At 41.9% G+C, this 20,551-nt stretch overlaps 1 protein-coding gene across 7 annotated transcripts in view; it reads left to right on the top strand.

The window, feature by feature from the left end:
• Positions 1 to 20,551, top strand: part of ANKS1B (ankyrin repeat and sterile alpha motif domain containing 1B) — a 792,232-nt gene that overhangs the window by 729,602 nt on the left and 42,079 nt on the right. For 2 of the 7 annotated variants that reach the window (XM_070410884.1, XM_070410888.1), the window contains one exon: positions 14,157 to 14,228. The exons of 3 other annotated variants lie outside the window; for them this stretch is intronic. In XM_070410884.1, the coding sequence (XP_070266985.1) occupies positions 14,157 to 14,228 (72 nt within the window). Of the gene's footprint in view, positions 1 to 14,153; positions 14,229 to 20,551 lie in introns of all 7 variants that reach the window. 2 more of the 7 variants (XM_070410883.1, XM_070410889.1) reach the window with 1 other exon arrangement.

Here is a 20,551-nt window from a genome sequence, read left to right as displayed (position 1 = left end):
TGCCCATAATTAGTGGGTATTTTTTAATTCAGATTTTCATCACCTATCCCCACTACTCAGAAAGGCTCAGCCTGACCGTGACTTTAACATTTTCTTCCATGCGGGTGTAAAGACCCACTTGTGATGCTAAGCACAGACACATAATATATAACCCAAAAGAAAGAAGGTTAAAAGAATAAGCTCAGTAAGCTCTTCCGTCAGGAACTCCCCATTTGATATCCTGTCACATTGACAAGCTGACACACCCGCTTCAGATGTACCTTGGGATGCTGATGATATCTGTGCCCGGTTCCAGGCCAGGAACTAGACCACCGGCCATCTACTCCTAAAGGCATCTTCCCGGGCAAAAGTGGAAAACTTTGCTCTCATACTTGAAACAAACCTGATGGTTGTACACCTTGTTTGTTTATGTGGACAGTTAATTGCCTTTTCTCAACATAGACGTTGCTCTCCCTGTGACAACCTGGGGTTGGAAATTCCAATATGATGAGTGTCCTTCAGGCCACATTGGCATGTCACTATCATGTTCATTGGTCTTAAAAAAAATAATGGGAAGAAGTAGGAGCTTTTTTAGGTTTTGATACTGATCTTAGAAATCTTGGTTCTTTTGTTCTCTCTCAAGCCCATCAGTGAGGCAAATGAGGTGGCCAGCGGCTCACTCTGACTGCTGCTGGGCAGACCGTAACACCACTGGTCATTTCGCTAGGGAAGCTCTGATGTCTCCCCTTCCCTCTATGCGCTGGGATTTAGCCAAGGTGAATGTTTCCAATTAAAACCAGACCATGGATTTTTTTTTTCTTTAATCAGTAGAAAAGATCCTATTTTCACCGGAATAAATAAGAAATCTGACAGTCTATTAAAAAAAACCTGTTTCAGTGGCATTGACCTTGTGATATTTCATGGTGCCTTAGGCTTCTTCACAAAGAGGCACACTAGGCTATTTTTCCACTTGTTAACTTTTCGGAATGTTTCTCATTATATTCAGTCCAGTTTTTGGGTTCACAGGGCAGAGCTTTGGCTGGTATAATCTGACCTTGCTAAATTTTCAAGGGTAGGAAAATTCTCTTAATCTCCTTCTCCCTCTTCCTTTTCTTTTCTCGGTGTTAAAAAAAAAAAAGCGAGGATTTTTTTCATGTCTAGAGGAAACAGGGCCAATTATGCAGTGCTGTCTGAGTTAATTGCGTTTATATATGACTAAGGTAACATATTAGTAGGGACTCTTCTGGATGCGTGCAAGTAACAAGAATCCCACTCAAGATGTTAAAGCATAAAAGGGCATGTATTTGAGTCACTTCACTGCGGAGTCCACACAGTCCTGATCCCGGTATGTCTTGCCCTCGGGCTCTGCTCTCTTGTGGGCTAGCTCCTTACCCAAACAGGCTTTCTCTACATGAAAGGAGTGTCGAGTTCAAGTCCTGCTAAATTTGAACCTATAAGAGAGAAGGCTTATCTTTCTAATAGTTCCCCTAAACGTCCCAAGACTGAGTCCCATTGGTTCAGATCAGCCTGGTTTGGATCACTTATCTGCCCTGAGCTAATCACAAAGACAGGAGGGGGGTGATTAACCAGGCCTCGGTCACATGCCTGGAGGTGGTTTTAGCTCCACCTGAACCACATGGACTGAGAGGGGTGGGAAGGGAGCTCCTCCCATGGACAGTCAAAGGGCCGTGGCCAGAAGTGGGTATGGTTTCCAGGCAGGCTGGGATAGCAATGGTGGGTGCCTGAATAAACCCACGTTGACTTTTGAATGAGAATGTCTGATGGAAAACTCGTATATTGTGGCAGCTATTGACTTCATTTTTGCATACTTAATTTGATGAGTTTTTTAAAAATACCCGATTTGAAGTAATGAGATCAGGGTTAAAAATTCCATCTCTGGTGTCTGTTACCTCTGTAACCTGGAACAGGCCTCTTAGCTACTCAGAGCCTTTGTTTTCTCTTCCTACAGGGAGATTAATGCCCACGTTACAGCATGGTTTTGAGACACAAGTAAAGTAATATTTGTCAAGGTATTTTACAAACTACAAAGCTGTAAGTTTGGGTTGTTTTAGATATTATTATTATTTGAGATAACTTCTAGTTTTCTACATTATGCCTTTTCAACTGCAACTGGGAATAAATGTCTTTTAAAGTAAAGCTCATACTATTTTGCTGTGTTCTACAAAACCATTTCTGTTTTCCAGCTTGTAAGCCCAGACTAATACTTGTGCACTGATACGGAAACAGTCGTTTTTAGGAATGCAAACACGGTACAGGTTCTTATCGTGTTGTAACCTAATTAGCATTAGGGCTCTTTGGAAAACATTTAGGGATGATATCCCATACTTATTAGTAAATACTTTTAAATACCCTAATGCATTAGCATATATCAAAATATATCATACTTTATGTTAAAATATTTTATTTTATTTCTCTTAAAATGTTGGCTATGTAAGGGCAAGGCCCGACTGATCACTTGTTAATTCCCTATAATAAGCACTCCATAAATACTTGTTGATCAGATTACTTTACACAAGGTTATAGGCACACACAAAAAACAACACATGTTTCTAGGACAGCAGACTGGACATAAATTGGGATGGTCTCAAATTTTTTTAGAGAAATAAACTACCTAGAACTGCAGTGTGTCACCTACCTAGCTTGATCTGGTAGTTCATTGTCATCATTGTCAGAGCCCGCACTGATTAATACAACTTTATAATGAGGAAACTGGGACACAGAGTTTATGTTGCTCATTCCAGGCCACACAGGTCATGAGCAGAGCCAGGATTCACACCCAGGCCTTAACCACTATGTGATGAACACCCGAGTTGTCTCTACAAACTGGTCCATGACACCCTCTAGAAACTCTAGAACCCCAGAGGGCTCCAGTGCCATGTTTTGAGTCCTTCAACAAATTCTGTTAATAATATCTAATCCCTGATGTAAATGTGAGGTTAGTAGAGAATTAAACCTCTAGGGGAGCATTGGATAAACATTGTATTTGAAGACAGTCCTTCACTCTGGACACCCCATTTTTTATCCTTTCCAAATCAGGGACAGCAAACAATTGCTTCATGTGAACAGCTGTGAAATGAGGTGACCCCCTTTCTGTGTGGGTCTCTATGTTAATGAGGTTTGAAAGCAGCATCACACGGGTGTTTGTGTATTAATACCCAGAAGATTCTTCTGTTAAAGGAAAGCGGGATTGTTGTGTGGGAAGGGGCCAGAAAATGCCTCTAGTCCTGCCTCATGATGCATCACGCTCTCTAATGCATCCTTAACAGACGGCCACAAGCTTCTGCTTACACTTGTCCCTGGAAAGGTGCCCCCCACTTTGTGAGGCAGCTCCACCATTGGAAAAGTTCTAATTGGTAGGACTTTCATCCTATATTAAATTGAAATAAGCCTCCCTAAAATTCTTGTGTAGTTAATGCTGTCTTCTGAAACAATGAAGAAACCTGCTCCTTCTTGCTGAGAACAGTTCTCTAGACTGAAGACAACTTGCTGTCCTCCCCTCACTATATTAACCATAGTTAGCTCCTTGCCAATATCATTCTGATAAGTGGGATGTGGGCTACGCAGCATCCTGATTCCCCAGTTTGGAAGTTTTCCAGCCTTTGTTAATGGCCATGAGTCATAGCTCCCTTCTCAGCCCTCAACAGTGGTGTGTGTGTGTGTGTGTGTGTGTGTGTGTGTTTAACCTTAACGCAGGATTTTGCATTAACATTATTACTTTCCAGCTAAAAATTTTTTTTCAAGTTTACCTAATAACCTTCTACCAATGGCTTTTTAAAACTTGGCCAATACTCTGTGTATCAGTAATCCTTCCTGACTATGTAATGTGCTCATTTTAAAAGCTTACCTCAAAAAAGCACATCTTTCAAGTGACCCTACAATTTATCAATTTCAGTGCTAAATGGACAGAACTGAGGGGGAAAACTGTAACGTCTACCAGAGACCTCTTAGGTTGGCATCATTCAAGTTAATAGTTCAGCTAGACCTTTTTTAAAATGTTTTCCACAAGGATAAAATGAGGAAATAAGGGGATCTTGATAAACATCCTATATAATAAAGGGCTAACATGCTAATTAGACTGAACAGCCGAACGACCTTCCGGATGAAGCCAGGGCTGTGAGGGCCAGCCTAGGCTGCAAGGGCCAGGCCCCTTGCATGAATTTCGTGCATTGGACCTCTAGTCATTGAATGAATTGCTTTGTCCAATACTTCTCTTCTTACCAGAGGCAGGAAGCGGTGTTGAACCTACAGTTAATAAATGGGTTTAAATAAAGAAAATGACAGCCTCAGCTTGCAAGAAAGGAACATAATGTATATTTTAAAGGGATGTTACAGGCAAAGAACAGCATTACTTCGCAAAATCGAGTTTCTTTGCAGCAATTCATGTTTTGATAAAAAGCTGATCACTGCTTTTCTGAGTGAGTTATTAATATTTCTGCTTTTTAGTGGTCCTGAAAAATGTATGTGATGGCATCCAAACTTTGAGGCAGAACAAGTAAAATAGCCCATATTGCAATAAATAGCGTGATCCCAATTGACTCACATTCCCTGAAACACCCAGAGAACCTGGGGAGCTGCCCAGCAGAATCTGGAGTTAGTGTTCCATTTTTCTTTCTCTGCTCTATTTTTTCATAAATAATTCTGTAATTTAGGTTCACAACTGTCATATTAGGAATGCAGGTTATATATTATCTCTACAAATGAATAACAGGAATCACATAGCCTATAGTTCTCCTTCTTTGGCAGCTAAGGGCTTATTTTATGTGCTATCAGTTCCAGAATCAGCGTTGGAAGGAAGAAAGGGAGGGAGGGAAACTGTAAACTTGAGCAGGCTAAAGGTAATAGCAGAATATATATATGATGCCAGTGTACTTATGATGGGACCAAACGTGGTGGTTACTAGTATTACTTCCTCCCACTTTTGCTAGATTGATTAATGCCGACACCAGCAACAGTGGGTCACACATGGAGAAACGACTGTTGGCCTGGCTTTCACATCCAACAGGTGATTACCGATCTGTCCAAGAATTTCCCTGTAGACATGGGGAAGGTCACGATCACAAAGGTTTGCAAGGACTACTCTTCAGAAAGATGGAGAAATGACAGGAAACAGCATTTTCTTGAGTCCGGCATTCCCTGCAAATAAAATAGTTCATCTGAATCCTTTGATTAAAAGGGTCAGTGGGGTATGGTGCCAGGTGGGTACTAGACTTGTTGGGGGAATCACTTCGTAAGTTATATAAATGTCTAACACTATGCCGTACACCTGAAACTAATGTAATATTGAACGTCAGCTGTACTTGAAAGATTTTTAAAATTTTTTATCACAATAAAAAATATTTAATTAGTTAATTAATTAATTAAAAAGTCACTGATAAGAAACCCTGAACTTGAGTCGTTCACAGTGTAGTTGAGAAGAATCACATAATACAGTTGGTTCAGGGCCTTGTACATATCGCACAACTCACCTGAGAGGAGAGAAGGAGGATGAGTCCTGTACCTGCAACAAAAGAGATGATAAGATGCTGGCCTGCGGGTAACTGGGGAGAGACAAGAGGTTGCAGTTTTCTGGTTTCCTGACCAGGTTCACGTAGTGCCCCTGGAACAAGAGGCCGAGGCCACGGGGCTGTTCCTGTGGAAGCAAAGATGCACCGGAGGTGTTTGAACTGGATTTGTTCGACTCTGTCCTCTGACAGAGCTCATTTCGTTTTAGTCCCAGCTCCAGGAGCCACGGAGTCTGCTGGCTGCTGGCTTTTGGCTGTTGGCTGTGGGCAGAGGCCTCCTTGGTTGGGGTGCCCTTTTTTCTTTTGCCTTTGAAGCTATTTTGTTCGCTCTTCAAGTTTGTTTTTTTATAGAAGCGCTGTCATCCAAGAGAAGGAATCGACTTTATTATTTTCCTTTGGCTTTTGCTCGGAGCCTTTCTTATTTCTTGTTGGATTCTTTCTGGTAAATTTCTGAACACCCCGTACTGTGAAAGAATTAAGACCAAAAAAGAGAAGAAACAGGAAAAGTCCATTTTTTTTCAGGGCTAGAACAAAGCAAAAAATTCCTCTCTGATAGAATCTGACCAGCGGGCTCTATTCATACAGGTTTCTTTATTAAACTAGCTATGCAGCATCAGCCGACTCCCGGAAGGTCTTCAGAGCCTAATTGGAGTTGTTGAGGTGATGGAAGTATTGTTAGCTTGCTCCATTCCAAGACCCACCGTCGGCCTCTGAATCCCAGCTTACTCCTAGTCCTGACAATAGAAAAAGGGTGGTGTCCATAGCAATTTCCATCCCACAGTCATCCACTAAAAGCCAGGTGGATGCCTACTCACTTTGCAACCCAAGCCTTTAAATGAATGTCTGGGTGCCAGGGAGACAGGTTCTTGTGCTCTGAAGTTTTTTCAGATTTTCAATTTCTGCTTGAAAGAGAAATCCCTTTACAGTGAGGTCAGCGTAGACTCGATTTGGATATAAAATGCTGGGTGCTCAGGGAAGGCTTCTCTGAGAAAGGGGCATTGAAGGCAGTGAGGGCTGGTCCTGCAGTCTGTGAAGGAAGGACATTTCCGGCAGAGGGGAAAACACATGCAGAGGCTTTGAAGCATGAATGTGCTTTGCTGTTCAGAACCAAATGGTCAAGGGGAAGAGTAGTAGGGAGGAGGGGCGGAGAGGGGAGGCGGGGATGGTGCCAGAGGATGGAGATCCTTGCAGACCATTGTTAGGATTCTGAGTTAAATGGAGCAAAGTGGCATGACCTGGATGGATCATTCTGGCTATTGTGTTGAGAATAAGGACTAAGGGGGCAAGGATGAAAGTAGAGAGACCAGTCTGGAGGCTAATGAAATAATCCATTAAGAAAAGGTAGGTGATGGGAGGGTGAGAAGATTTTAGGAGATTCAATGGGAGTTCCTACTAGGTTGAGTGCAAAATGGGAGTAGAAGGATATTTGCAACTGGAAGAAGGATATTTACAACTGGAAGAAGGAGGTTGGCATTTACTAAGAAAGCTTAAAGCGGAGTAAGATCATCAGGAGCTTGGCTCTGAGCATTTAATTTAAGGTTAATGTGCCTATTCATTGTCAAAGTAGAGCGATCAAGAAGGCAACTGGATATCTGAGTCTGGAGTTCAGGAGAGAGGTCTGGGCTGGAGATACAAGTTTGAGAGTTGGGACTGGACGAGACCACCTCATATAGCCAGAGAGGGAAACAGGACTGATGGGATCAGAGGATGATCAGATCCTGGGAACCAGCAAAGGAGGCTGAGAAATGGAAGGAGTGATGAACAGTGTCAGATGGGTCAGGGCAAATGAACAGGTGGATTTGGCAGAGTGGCGGGTGCTGCGAAGAGCAGTTTCAGTACAGTGGGCTCGGGTGCAATAGGAAAGGGGAAAGTGGAGACTGTGTGGATACCTTTGGGGGAGTTTGCATCTTAAAGAAGAGCAGAAATTGAGCAGGATCTCAAGGAGGATGTTGGGTCAAGGGAAGAAGTCTGTTTACTTGGTGTGGAAGATGTTACAGCACTTTTTGAGAATGTTCCAGTAAAGGGGGAAAAATGGATGATGAAGGAGAGATAGCTTTTATAAACTACCTGATTGCTACCAGTTGAGCAGAAAAGAAGGCCACCTTTAGGAGGAAAACCTTGGAGATAAGTAAAATGCTTTCACTTTATTCTTAGATTTCAAGGCAAATATGTTGTATTTTCTGAACTGAATTCATGATAACCTGAGAGACAGATGGTAGCAAGAGCAAGATGTATGTTGTATTTTAAGAAAATGTTTTCAGAGTCAGGAGGCAGGTCTGAACTAAAGATAAAATTAGACACCTGCAAATTTCTGTTGACTTCATCATCCAAGAAGTAAACATTAAAGTATTAATTGTATCTCAGTTATAAGGCTACTTTATTTTTACTTAACCCCCATTTATTTGGATATCATGATGATTCGGGTTCAGATAAACTACATTCGCCTTTCCAATATATGTGGAAAAGGGATTGAGAGAAAATTGATAAGCAAATGAAACTGCAAAGGGCTGTTTAATATCCTTTTATAGAATTGTTTCCAAGTAGCCCTGTAACATGCAGGCATGCTAATTACAAATGTTCCTACTCTCGTCAACCAAGTTGGCCACACTTTTTCAGCTCTTACCAGGAAAAATGAGAACATTTCTAACAAGAAGTCTGCAGGGTTGGTTTCTGGTGCATTTTACCAGAAATGTGTCTGCAGTGACTAGTTGAGAGGCACAAGTGCCAACAACCACGTGGACCAACTACAAATGAGAATGAATAACATGAATGAATGTTCCTGTAGTGCGTTACCACTAACCAGAACATCTTTGAACACATCCTCTGATTTCATTCTTCGGTCAACATGCTTGAGAGCCTTCTGTGTTCCAAGCAAACGTCCTAGGAATTTAGGTCCTAGAAATTGTGGAAAAGGTATCTTTCTCATGAAGCTTGCCATGAGCTGCACAACAAACTAGTGAGATATGTAGGTCAAGTACTGTTATTATTCATCTTTACAGATGAAGACATTCTAAGGCTTAATTAAAACTCAAATTTAAATCACTACCATTCTAGGAATTGGAGCCTCAGGTGAAATTTTATTACTTATATTTTCTTTCTCAAAACTTCAAAACTCGGTGCTTTAATACATGGTATACCCTGAAATATTGTCTTCATAAATATAATGAAATTCCACAGCAGAAACTTCTGTATTTAAACCATTTGTTCCAGCACTCAGTGCTAGAAGAGCCATTTCATGTGATAAAGTCACAGCTGGTCCACCTTAAGTTACTGCTCTGTGAGCCTGATGAAGCCTTTCCTGCCAACAGAATTCCTGTGATATCTGAAATGTATCAGCTTTTTACAAAACAACCTTCATAACTAAAATATAATTAACTGCCTCTATTATAAACTGTTTTTAAAATATAACATCTTACCATTTGTGCTGAGTCACATAATTATTAGAAATGAGGAAGGTTTTACTTTTTCTAAGTTTAAAACATAGCTTGTAAGAGAGGCGAGACCAAGATGGCGGCGTAGGTAAACACCGGAGACCGCTGCCGCAAACAACCATTTCAAAAATACAACTAAAAGACTGAACGGACATCACCCAGAACCACAGGAAGGCTGGCTGAAGAGAGACTCTACAACTAGAAGGAAAGAGAACAGCAAATCGAGGCTCAGAGGCGGCGCAGTGTGGAAAATACAAAGGTACCGAGGTGTGCGCGCAAAGCGGGCTGGTGGCTGAGGGCGCGGTTGTCGTTTTCTGTCGGGAGTGAGTCTCAGACTCTGGGCTCCAGATCCGGGCGAGTCTCTAGGGACCCAGACTCAAACGGGAGAAGCGGGATTATCCGGCATCAGTTGGAACCTGAGGGCAAATTTCTCTCCGAGGTTTGCAGTGGCTGCCGGGGTTCTGAGAAGCAGAGCCTCTGGGAACGGGACTGAGCGTGGCCATAACTGCTCCCTCCGCCCGCCCTGTTGATCCCGCCCCGCCCAAAGCCTGCGCACAGCCATTTGCCGATCGCCTCAGGCAAAGGCTGGATTAGCGCCTCCCCAGAAGGCAGACGTTTTCCATACAGCTGATTCCTATAGCCAGTCGGCCTGGGGGTCAAATCCCTCTAGTGTTAACTACAACAATTAAGGCTTGGCTAGAACAAGACTGCGCACAGAGACCACAAGGGGGTGCACCAAGAAAGCATAAAAGATGCGGAGACAAAGAAACATGACAGAAATGGAGGATATGGAGCTAAGAATCGCAATTTTGAGGGCTTGCCATAAATTTGTGCAGAGCCTCACGAAAACTAATGAGACCCTCGATGCTACGATAAAGAAATTAGAAAGTAAGCATACACGGACTGAAATAAAGAATATTATACCCAATAGCAGACCAGAGGAGTACAATAATCAAACCAAAGATTCGACAAAAAACACCCAATTGGAAAAGCAAAATGAAAAAAGAATCCGAAAGTGTGAAGATAGTGTAAGGAGCCTCTGGGACAGCTTTAAGCGGTCTAATATCAGAGTCATTGGAGTGCCAGAAGATGAGAGACAGCAAGATATTGAAAACCTATTTCAAGAAATAATGGCAGAAAACTTCCCCCACCTGGAGAAAGAAATGGACTTACAGGTCCAAGAAGCACAGAGAACCCCAAACAAAAGGAATCCAAAGAGGACCACACCAAGACACATCATCATTAAAATGCCAAGAGCAAAAGACAAAGAGAAAATCTTAAAAGCAGCAAGAGAAAGAGGCTCAATTACCTACAAGGGAATACCCATACGACTGTCAGCTGATTTCTCAACAGAAACTTTGCAGGCCAGAAGGGAATGGCAAGAAATATTCAAAGTGATGAATACCAAGAACCTACAACCAAGATTACTTTATCCAGCAAAGCTATCATTCAGAATTGAAGGTCAGATAAAGAGCTTCACAGATAAGGAAAAGCTAAAGGAGTTCATCACCGCCAAACCAGTATTATATGAAATGCTGAAAGGTATCCTTTAAGAAGAGGAAGAAGAAGAAAAAGGTAAAGATACAAATTATGAACAACAAACATGCATCTATCAACAAATGAATCTAAGAATCAAGTGAATAAATAACCTGATGTACAGAATGAACTGGTGATTATAATAGAATCAGGGACATAGAAAGGGAATAGACTGACTATTCTTGGGGGAAAAAGGGGTGTGGGAGATGCGGGAAGTGACTGGACAAAAATCATGCACCTATGGATGAACACAGTGGGTGGGGAGTGAGGGTGGAGGGTGGGGTGGGAGCTGGAAGGAGGGGAGTTATGGGGGGAAAAAAGAGGAACAAATGTAATAATCTGAACAATAAAGATTTAATAATAAAAAAAAAAAACATAGCTTGTAAGTGGAAAATAGTCATTGTTACTTTAAAAGATATGTAAGCCACATATGAACTCTGTCTCTTCAGTGTATATGACTAGAGGTGGGGGGTTTTCTTCCTTGAGAAAAAAATTTATATTAATTTAAAAATATTTAACTATGGCGTGAGACCCTCTTTTTCCTCCTTAACTCTGGTAACTTTTAGGGACTGTTGGAAGATATATTCAGGTAACCGGATGCTATGTGGGAATTTTCCTGTAAATACTGCACATTCTAAAGAGAAAGATGCAACCTGTTCGGGGCTTACCAAGGGGTGGTGAGCCTGCCCTCAGCTATCAGTCATGGAGCAGAAGATCAGTGCTGGGAAGGGCAGAGAATGGTCTGAGCCACTGTGGCAAGAGATGAGGCTTTCCTGCCTTCCTGGGAGAGGAGAGAGAACGTGTCCCCATGCTCTCCAAGCCTGGTGAGAGGGCCCCATGAGGATACTTACCAGAGTTGGGGAGCCTACAAGAAGGGGGAGCACATCTCTTCCCACAGTTGGACTTCTGGCAAGCAGATCATGTAGCACCAACCTGAGCTGAAAAATAGAGAATTGGAGAGAGCTGTCCTGGCAGAGAGGGGAGTGGTCGCCGAGCAGCCTGCCCTGCATGAAAACGTTGTGTCCACGTGATGGGACCGGGTGTGCAGACGGAGGCTGGGTTTATGCCCTCTCCCAGCATCCCACCCACGGTGTGTGCATGTGTTCGCAGAGGGCTGAGTGGAGGAAGCCAAGCTGGAGCCAGAGCTTGCACGTCTGGAACTGTGCTGTGGGGACTGCACCCTCCCCTGAAGAGCCCTCCAAGAACTCATGTGGATACAGTACAACCCGCAGGGCTGTGCCTTCAAGAGGCCATCAGAGGCCAAGTTAGGGTTCCCCTGACAACCAGTGACAACCACAGAGACACCCAGGCTCCACCAGATAAGAAAGCCCCAAGCCCTTCTGTACCCTCCTCCCCAACTGAGCACAGGAAGGAGGCAGGGCTTGGGGCTGGGGGCAGCCAAGGTTGACCATGACCCCCAGGTTTGGTAAACCCCCAAGACTGGCCTGTGGTGAGGGAGAGCAGCGTTTGAATCAGATAGGACATTGGAGTTTTATTCAAAATGGATTCTTCAAGACTCAAAGGGACCAGGAAGTCATGCACTGTTCCCGAAATGTCAGTTAGCCTGTTGCCCATCTGGAAGGAGGGACTGGGCATGGCCCATGTGGGAGCAATGAGGAGAAAACAATAAAACACTCAGGTGTTTGAACCCCAGAGGAATTGAGAGAGTTGAGACTGTTCCATGAACGGGTCCCATGTATATATAGGATGTCCCCCAGAAATGTATATACACACTTTGAATAATTATAAAGGCAGTCTTTATTAAACTACAGTTCATTTTCGAAATTAATTGAGCTGTCAGCTGTTAAAGTATGTATACATTTTGGGGGACACCCTGTTATATTTGTTTCAGGATCAGCAAAACAAGTTCCGTGTAACCAGGATCCCTCTGCCTTCCGGTGAAGTCGGTCCCAGGCCTTGCTCCCTATCCCATCAGGCTGACGTGCATGACACTCCCATGTGACTTGAGCAGGCACTTTACCTCTGGGAATGTTAGTGTCTTCACCTGCAGGTGACAGGCGTCCCTGGGCCCCTTCTAGCACATCTGTGAACATGGTGGGCGATGTGATTTACAGGAAAGGATTAGCTCAGGCCTGGGGGTGAGCGTGCAGAAGGGTCATGGCGATCCTGGGAGGGAGTCTGTCCCTGTTAGGATGCTAATCCCACGGAGGCAAGGAGTGAATATATTTAAATCAGATGGCGGCTATTGGAGACCAGGCTGGGGGGATAATGGGCCCAAGACTTAAACTGCTAGGGATTTCATTTTTGAACAGTAGGAAGAGGAAGATGCCCTGTGGGAAAGAATGACATGAAGTTGAGAGAGGGAGCTGAGGAGAGCAGAGCTGGTGTAAGTGGAAGGTGGTTGGAGGTGCCTTTTGGTTAGACCCTGGGGTTCTTTCTTGCTTAATAGAATGCCAGTTACCCGACACTCTGTCCCCAGCAAGCCAGAAGGGATGGAAAGCGAAGATGTACGTATGTGCAGATGTAGCTGGAGAAAAAGATGTTAAATTTCTGGTGAGCATTTCTGGCAGGGTTGGGATAGGGGAAGCATTTAGCCGGAAGAAGCTTTCTTTCCCTTGAGCCCTTGGCCGGTGATGTTGTTCTTTACTGGGTTTCTGAACCATATCGCGGGTACGTTTTTATCTCCTTCCTGCCCTGATCTCTGCACATCTACTCGTGAATTCTCAGGGTGTCCACAGTGCTGGGTTCTAGAAAGATCAGTGCTTTGATCTTTATGATCTTTATAATAAGGTTATTCAGCAGCTCTGCTGCTCTGAGATTCCATTTCATGATGTCTTTTAGTGATGGAATTCACTCCTTTTCAGGAAAAGAACTGCAAAGGTCAGCCAGGCGCCTACTCACTCTATTTGGTGGTTTCTACTCTAACTCCTGCGAGGGGCTGTTGGTCAGTTTAGTCCTAAGCAGACCTCATTGCCTCCTAATAATTGCTAGTTATTAGATTGGCGGTGGTATGGTGGAGAGAGCGAATTACGGAGCTGATTCATTCAAATGCTGTTCCCCAAAGTTTCTGCTTGAATTACAGAACTGTGCTTCCCCACCCCCAGCCTCCTTCCCGCCACCTCTGCCACCACACACTCCCAGGGCCGGGCGGCGGGCTGACACTTCTGCCCTTGTTAACCACAGAGATTTGCCCTTGAGAACTCCAGAGGGAAAAATATCGCCTAGGTTTATCGAATGGAGGAGCAATGACTAAATCACAAAAGTCATTTTACTGCATTGTTTGCTCGTGGTCATTTGAAGATAAGAAAATAAAGATGTTTGACGTGTGTTAAAGGTTTTCTCCCATCCTTCTTGAAACTATTGATCCTCTGAAATGATGTGAAGAGGGAAACTATTTCCGTTCAGCAAAAGTAAACCGCAGCTGGCTTTTCCCAGCATGATTGGCCATTTCCCTTGATCTAAAGCTAACACCTAAATGCTCTCTCTTTTTTTTTTTCCTAGCCAACCCAAAATGTTTTTAAGCAAAAGAATGGCTTAGAAGTCAATGATTAAACCTTGGGCATTTTTTGAGCTTTTTTCTTTCTTTCTTTTTTTTTTTTTTTTTTTTTTAAGAAATGTGATTCTTTGCTTTTTATTATTTTCCTCTCTCCCTTCCTTGATGCTACCTCGGTAGCTGCCATGTTTTAAATATTGACAAGATGAGATAGTTTTCTGTTTATATCAGCAGTCGTCTGTCTGTGAGATATGGACGAATCAGAACGCTGGATTCCCTTTCTCAGCCATCCATCAGGTCCATAATGTAAGGTTACAAACGGTTATATTCTTGTCCTGAATTTGCGCTGTGTGATGTGTCGCAAAGTGTTGTCAGTGGCCGCAGGGACTGTGTCCTGGCAATGCAGAAAATGCGTGATGTCTAATGACTCCTGAGATTTTTGTCTATGATACTTCATTCACTGTGCCTTGTGACCAGTTGACGTGCAAACATTGTCCTAAAATGAGAAACATACTTGGTTTTGAAGTCTACAGTTAAAATCTGTCTCATGTGAGTTTTGGCTTTCATATCAGGTGTCTGTGTAACTTGCTTTTACAGGAAGAAGGAAAGGGGTAAATAGGTATATATATACACATGTATATATATATCGGTGTTTTTCTTCCCCATTTTGTACTTCCCCGTGTCCATGGGCTAGTCAGCCCACTGTGTCTAACAGTTCTCCAAGGTTCATGCGCTTTACTAGTGAGAAATATTGGTGTGTGAGTTGCATGATATTCCGTATCCGTTTTATGCAAATGTGGGAGGAGGCGAGCCAGGGGAGGCACTGTTACAGCTAAAAGTGGTTCTCAGCCTTTTGCATCTGACAGCACTGAACTGATCTCTGGAATGTGGAATCATGACCCATTTTACTCTGAGCTGCTGAATAGTATTCAGATGTTCACATTTCACCAAAATTCATTTGTGTTTGGAAAGGAAACATTCTAATGTTTGGGGTTTTTTTCCATTTTGTTGTTTAAACTACAGCCCTGTTTTCACATCCTGTTAAATTATTCCCATTGACTAGCCTACCGTCTGAGAGGCTGTGACATTTGGTTGAGAATCACAAAGCAGAGCTCGTGGGGCGGCATGCGAGGGTCCTCTCTCGGGGTGCCACGCCAGCGCACCCCTCCTCCTGTGCATGGGACTTCTGGCTCTTGGGGACCAGGGGGGTCTAGATGTTGCCTGGTGCTGGTGCTCTGAGGTCCAGCAGTTCCTCCTGAACCTGCAAATGCTAAAACGTGCTTTCCTGTTCAGAAGTGGCCATCTCTGCTCTGTATCATCAGAAGGAACAAACTCATTATAACCAACTGCATTGGACCAAACTAGCATTCTTTATTCTTTTTTTTTTTTTAAGGAATTACAACAGCATCCTGCTTTTGTGTGTGTGAATGTTTGAAGGAGGCTTTTTCTTACATTCACATTCAAGTAGCCGTATACATATTTATAAGCAGAGAGCTATATGTAGCATTCTGCAAAGCCTTAGAGATAACAGAAATTAAAGGTAATCACAGAAATCTATGTCTGATGTTGGGGGGAGCCCGTCTCTGACATTTGTCAGAATTATTGAAAGTGAAACCTTAAAATAGCAGTTGTCCTTTAAAATCATTTTAGTTTTCCATTAAGTGTTTTTGAAGAAGTAGGAAATAATGTTTGTTAATATTCGGATCTAAATTTACAAGCAGGTAGGTGGGAGCAGTTCCTAATAGAAGAGATTTAAAAGCCTCAGTTTTTAAAAAGCCAATTAAATTCTAATTTTAAAAATATAAATTTTAAAAAAAATATGAGAGGGCTTGGATGATACCCTGCCTTCCTGTCGTGTTAGAAAGCTAAGTCATAGCCATGGCTTTTATTTACTGGCATCCTTAGGAAGTAAATAAATTTTCTCAAGAAGAAAATAAGAATACAAATAATGCTTCCCCCTTTGTATTCTCAGAGCATATAGAATATGTATTATCTTCAGTTTCCTTTTTTAGGGGAGAAAACTATACGATAAAATATTTCAACGCCTGTCTTAGGCATCTGGTACATTTGTACTAAAACCATGCAGCTTTGCCACCTTTTGAAATAATACAAAGTTTAAAAGCTGCTTTAGACTCTGCCATGCAATAAAAACCTATCTGTAGACTTCTGTGAATTACTTTCCTGTGTTAAAACTAAATTCAGCTCCTAGTTTTATGTTTTTCAGCTGGTGGTCTGAGACACTTAATTTAATGACATCGTACAGGCATGACCCAATTATGATCCTTCAGATTCAGCCCAACTGTGGATTTCTAGTTGGCAGTTGGCAAATACCTGTTACACAGAATCAGTTCTCCATTTAAAATTCTAATCTCAAATTCTGTTTTTTCTTACTGGGGACCGAGCCCACCACCCAGGCATGTGCCCTGACTGGGAATGGAAACGTGACCCACTGGTTCACAGGTCAGCGCTCAACCATTGAGTCATATCGGCTGGGCAAATTATACTTTTTCTTTCTTTTAGAAGGTTAATTTTTCATTGAGTTTGAAGGGATAGTTAATAAAGTACATTTTCCTCTGTATAATTTATATATCCTAAAGGAAATAAATAAATACACACATGCCAAGGAAATGATGTTTTAAGCCATTGCCCAATTATTGAAATATTAAGATCATTCAATACAAGAGCCTAAAAGAAAAATTTTCTCTAGGTATTTTAAGCTCTAAAGAGGTAGCCTGGACACATTTAGGAAGAGTGGCTTGAATTATTCCATTATTCTTATGTAATTACTTAAGCTTTTTAAAGAGTACTGCCAGTCAGTGGTAGTTTAAAATACGACAGAATTTACCCCAGACATTTCCTACTTCATTTTTTTATTCTAATTAAACATTATTGCTTCATTGAACCCATGTTTAGATCTACTTTTCATTAAAGATAAAGTTTTATTATAAATCATTATTTGAGGCCAAAGACCTTTTGATTTTTATTTCATATTTAGTGAACATTTTTAACTGAAAGATTATTAGTTCTTTCAACTTACTTGAAAAAATACAGGTATTATCTAGGTACCAATGCATTATTTAACAGAAGCTAATAGTTTGAATTCATTTTACATATAATGCCAAACCCCAGATAGTCAGTACCCTGCCCAGCTCCTCCTGGCTCATTCCTGCTGTAATTCAGCCTCCAGGAGGGCTGAGACCTAAAGCACCCTTGTTCTCTGAACTCTTTTGTTCCTACAGTCAATCAACCAGGGGAAGCTGAATCCCACCCCAGGGCTAAGGCCACATGTGCCCTTCACCACAGTGTGATGCCAAGTCCATCCGTTCCTGTTAAATTAATTCCAGAGGGAAAACGCAACACTTGAGCTGAGTCTTCTAAATATTCTTAGCTCTAAGGTTTAAAACAAACAAGTTGATGAATATCCAGGAAGAAAAGAAATTTATTTTCTTACCAATTCAATATTAAGAACACTTTTCCCTCAGTTTGAAAATGAATTTCTGGAAATAGCACTAAGTATAACAAAACTCAATTTCTATTTCCAGAAAGGTAGATTCAGCCACGTAGAGAATTTAAAAATATTTGGACTCGAGCAATGTTTCAAGGCCAGAAAGAAAGTAAAGTAAGGATTATATTTCTCTTCCCTATAATTACCTCCCCCAAACACGATGGGGAGGTCCCGTCTGATCACTCTGGATTCAAAGCAGGTGGTTTGTGATTTCTGGACAAAGTGAAATCCTAAGAGAGCAGATGATGCAATTGCCAAACAAAGTTAAATGGATGTGCCACTAATTTCTTCAAGTGGTTATCTCATAAGAGATCGGGGTGATTTCCAGATGGAGGTGGTATGTGCTGGGGCCTGTTATTCCCAAAATGGCTGCTACAGTTTATGCTGGATGATGTAAATATTTGGATTAGCATTTGGCTGTAGTTCTGCTTTAAGTGTATGGAACTCACATTGAAGTTCAATTATAAAAGTGCCTGAGTTAATGAAACAATTAGAGAATGAGTTTGCATATGATTTGCATGCTTAATATACTAACACCTGAAACGTCCCCATAACTCCAGCTTCGCCCCACCCACCCCTCCCCCTGCAACCCATCGTGCCCCCAGCTCCTGCCCTGTCTGTGTAGGCTGTTGTGAAACTGCCTGCTGAGCTCGGCCAAGGTTCCTCAGCTAGACGGTGACAGGGCTAACGTGAAGATCTGATGCTTGGTTTGAGCTGTCACTTCAGCAGATGCTGGATCGAAGGATCTTTTGATGCCAACCAGCTCCTTTTGTACCATTCCACGGAGTTGTGTGCAAACTTCTGTTGTTCCGTTAACAGTGTTACCTGTGACTTAAATGTACGACACCTGTTGCTATGTTGTTGTTGCTCTATGGGGAGGGGGCGGGAGACGGGGGAAAGTTAATGGGGGAGATTAGAGGATGAACTGCTATAGGTGTTGGGAGAGCTTTTAATTAAGTACACATCGCTGCATGTTTCCAGAGAGAGATTGTCACATAGAAGTTGTTACACTCAGCCTCAAAATAACATTGAAATCTACATAGCCTACATTTTTTTTTAGACCAAATCACAGCCAGTTGCAATGAAGACTGGAGAAATAATAAAGAGCCAGATGTTTGAGAAAGAAGGAAATGAAACGATCAAAATAGGAAGTCAGGGGAAAGCTTAATGCTAAACTTAATTGCAGTCAGTTATGGTTCTTACGTAATAAACATTCATATAGCTATAAAGAAAAAAACTCAAGAATGAATCAGGGATGGATCATAAAACAGACAAAAACGCTAAAATAGATATCCCAGGTAAAGTCCTAACAGTATCCACAGATGGGAGGATTGAAGAACCACACCATCTGCATGTAAACCAGCAACTGGAAGAAAACGAACTCACAGAGTAGCTCAGATTAGAACATGAGAGAGGAGTGAGAGGGGTTCTGACTGCTCACACGCTCCAGTGAGAAGCCCGGGAAAGAGCATGATACTGAGTATGCTCTTTCTGGGACTGGGGTGACACATCTTAAAGAGAAAAGCATCAGGTTCTCTCCCTCTATGCAAAGGTCTGTGCATTCCCAAGGAACTCTAGAATTTTCTTCTGGTTTTCCAAAGCCAGTTAGAAACTTCCAGAAGGCAAAGCCTGTGCCTAACATGTTCCAGCATTGGCAGCCACCTTACAGGCCACTTTACGGAAGTCCAAAGTGCACAGGAAAAAATTGGAATGCTGGTCCTCTTCCCCAAAACACACATCCTGGAGAATTGTGGTTAATTGTGGTTAGTCTTTGGCAATCTCTATATTCTTTCAGAGAATTTAATGAAAGCTCTGGACTTTCTCCTCCAAAACACCTACATCGAAAACGTTGCATTGTTATCCTAGACTCCTTGAAAATCCTACTTAAGGAATCCTACAGTGTCAACCCATATGCTAGTACATCTATGGAACGTGGTCCCTAGCCAAAGTTTTGCTTGGTTTGGGAGCTCATGAGACCTTTTTATATTCTTTCATCTCCTAAGAAAGGTAATTTCTCATAATTCTATAAGACCAGTCAAATCCAGGTTAGGAAAGAGTGGCTTTGGAAATCTGCCTACTGTCTAGTTTTAATTATGTCTATTTGAGAAGAAAGAACAGAATTTTGAAAAACCAGAATTTTGGCCAGGGGAAAGAGTAAGAAATCTCCCATGTGTAATATCTAAATCAGACTAGAGCCCAGAAAAGACCTGCCAACACAGGCCTTTGGCTTTATAGATCTCACACTAAACCGTATTCAAGCAGACTGGGTTTTATTGCGTTTCGCTTCATTGAGCTTCATGGATGTTGTATTTTTTTTTTCAAACAAAAGGCAAAAAGATTACGACTAAAATAAAAAATAAAGATTGCGACTGTCTTTATTGTAATACTCACCTGATTGCGGTGGTCTGGGATCGAACCTGCAGTATCTCCGAGGTATGCCAAAGCAATAAAACAGGCTGAGGCTCACCTCGTGGAAAATGATACGTCAAATGATGGGTCTGCCCTAGTGGGCATATGTGTTATATGATAGCCCAGCATATGCATATATGCTTGTATTTGTGAGCCAGGATCCTCAATTACATGCATATGCACATATGACCAAACATGGCATTGTAATAATGCCGACAACAATCACAGTGGCATTATATCAATGCAAATGAAGTCAGGAGAGAAACGAGTTGTCATCCATTAGTAAATCTTTCTTCTAAAATGTTGTTTAGTGTCACATACAGCCTTTTCTCCAGAGATAAAATTATTCAAAGGACATGGTACCTGTCATATTTGGGAACTGATATTTATGGAACTGAGTATTCTGCACATAAAAGCAATTCAAACTAAAAATTTCAAACAGTCAGGTTTAAAAATGGAAAACTCTTTCAAAGATTAGGCATTCTTTCCCCTGTAACAGAAAAGTATGAATTAGTAAACCACTTATGAATATCTTAAAGACCTTTAATTTTAAATTACTTAGCTTACAGTGTCATTCTAACAATAGAATAACTCAAGTTCTTTCACACCTCAAAAATTAGCTCAGCTTTGGGAAATATGCTAATACATATAAAACCATAATAAATAGTGGAACTGTTTGTATACATATAACACACGCAAATTTATTTGCACATGT

Source organism: Myotis yumanensis, unplaced genomic scaffold, assembly GCF_028538775.1.
Source record: "Myotis yumanensis isolate MYYU_CA2020_CCGP unplaced genomic scaffold, mMyoYum1.0.hap1 SCAF_3, whole genome shotgun sequence".
In the NCBI taxonomy this organism is placed as follows: domain Eukaryota; kingdom Metazoa; phylum Chordata; class Mammalia; order Chiroptera; family Vespertilionidae; genus Myotis; species Myotis yumanensis.
The sequence above is the reverse complement of the archived record's forward strand: the minus strand, read 5'-3'. Positions and strand labels throughout refer to the sequence as shown.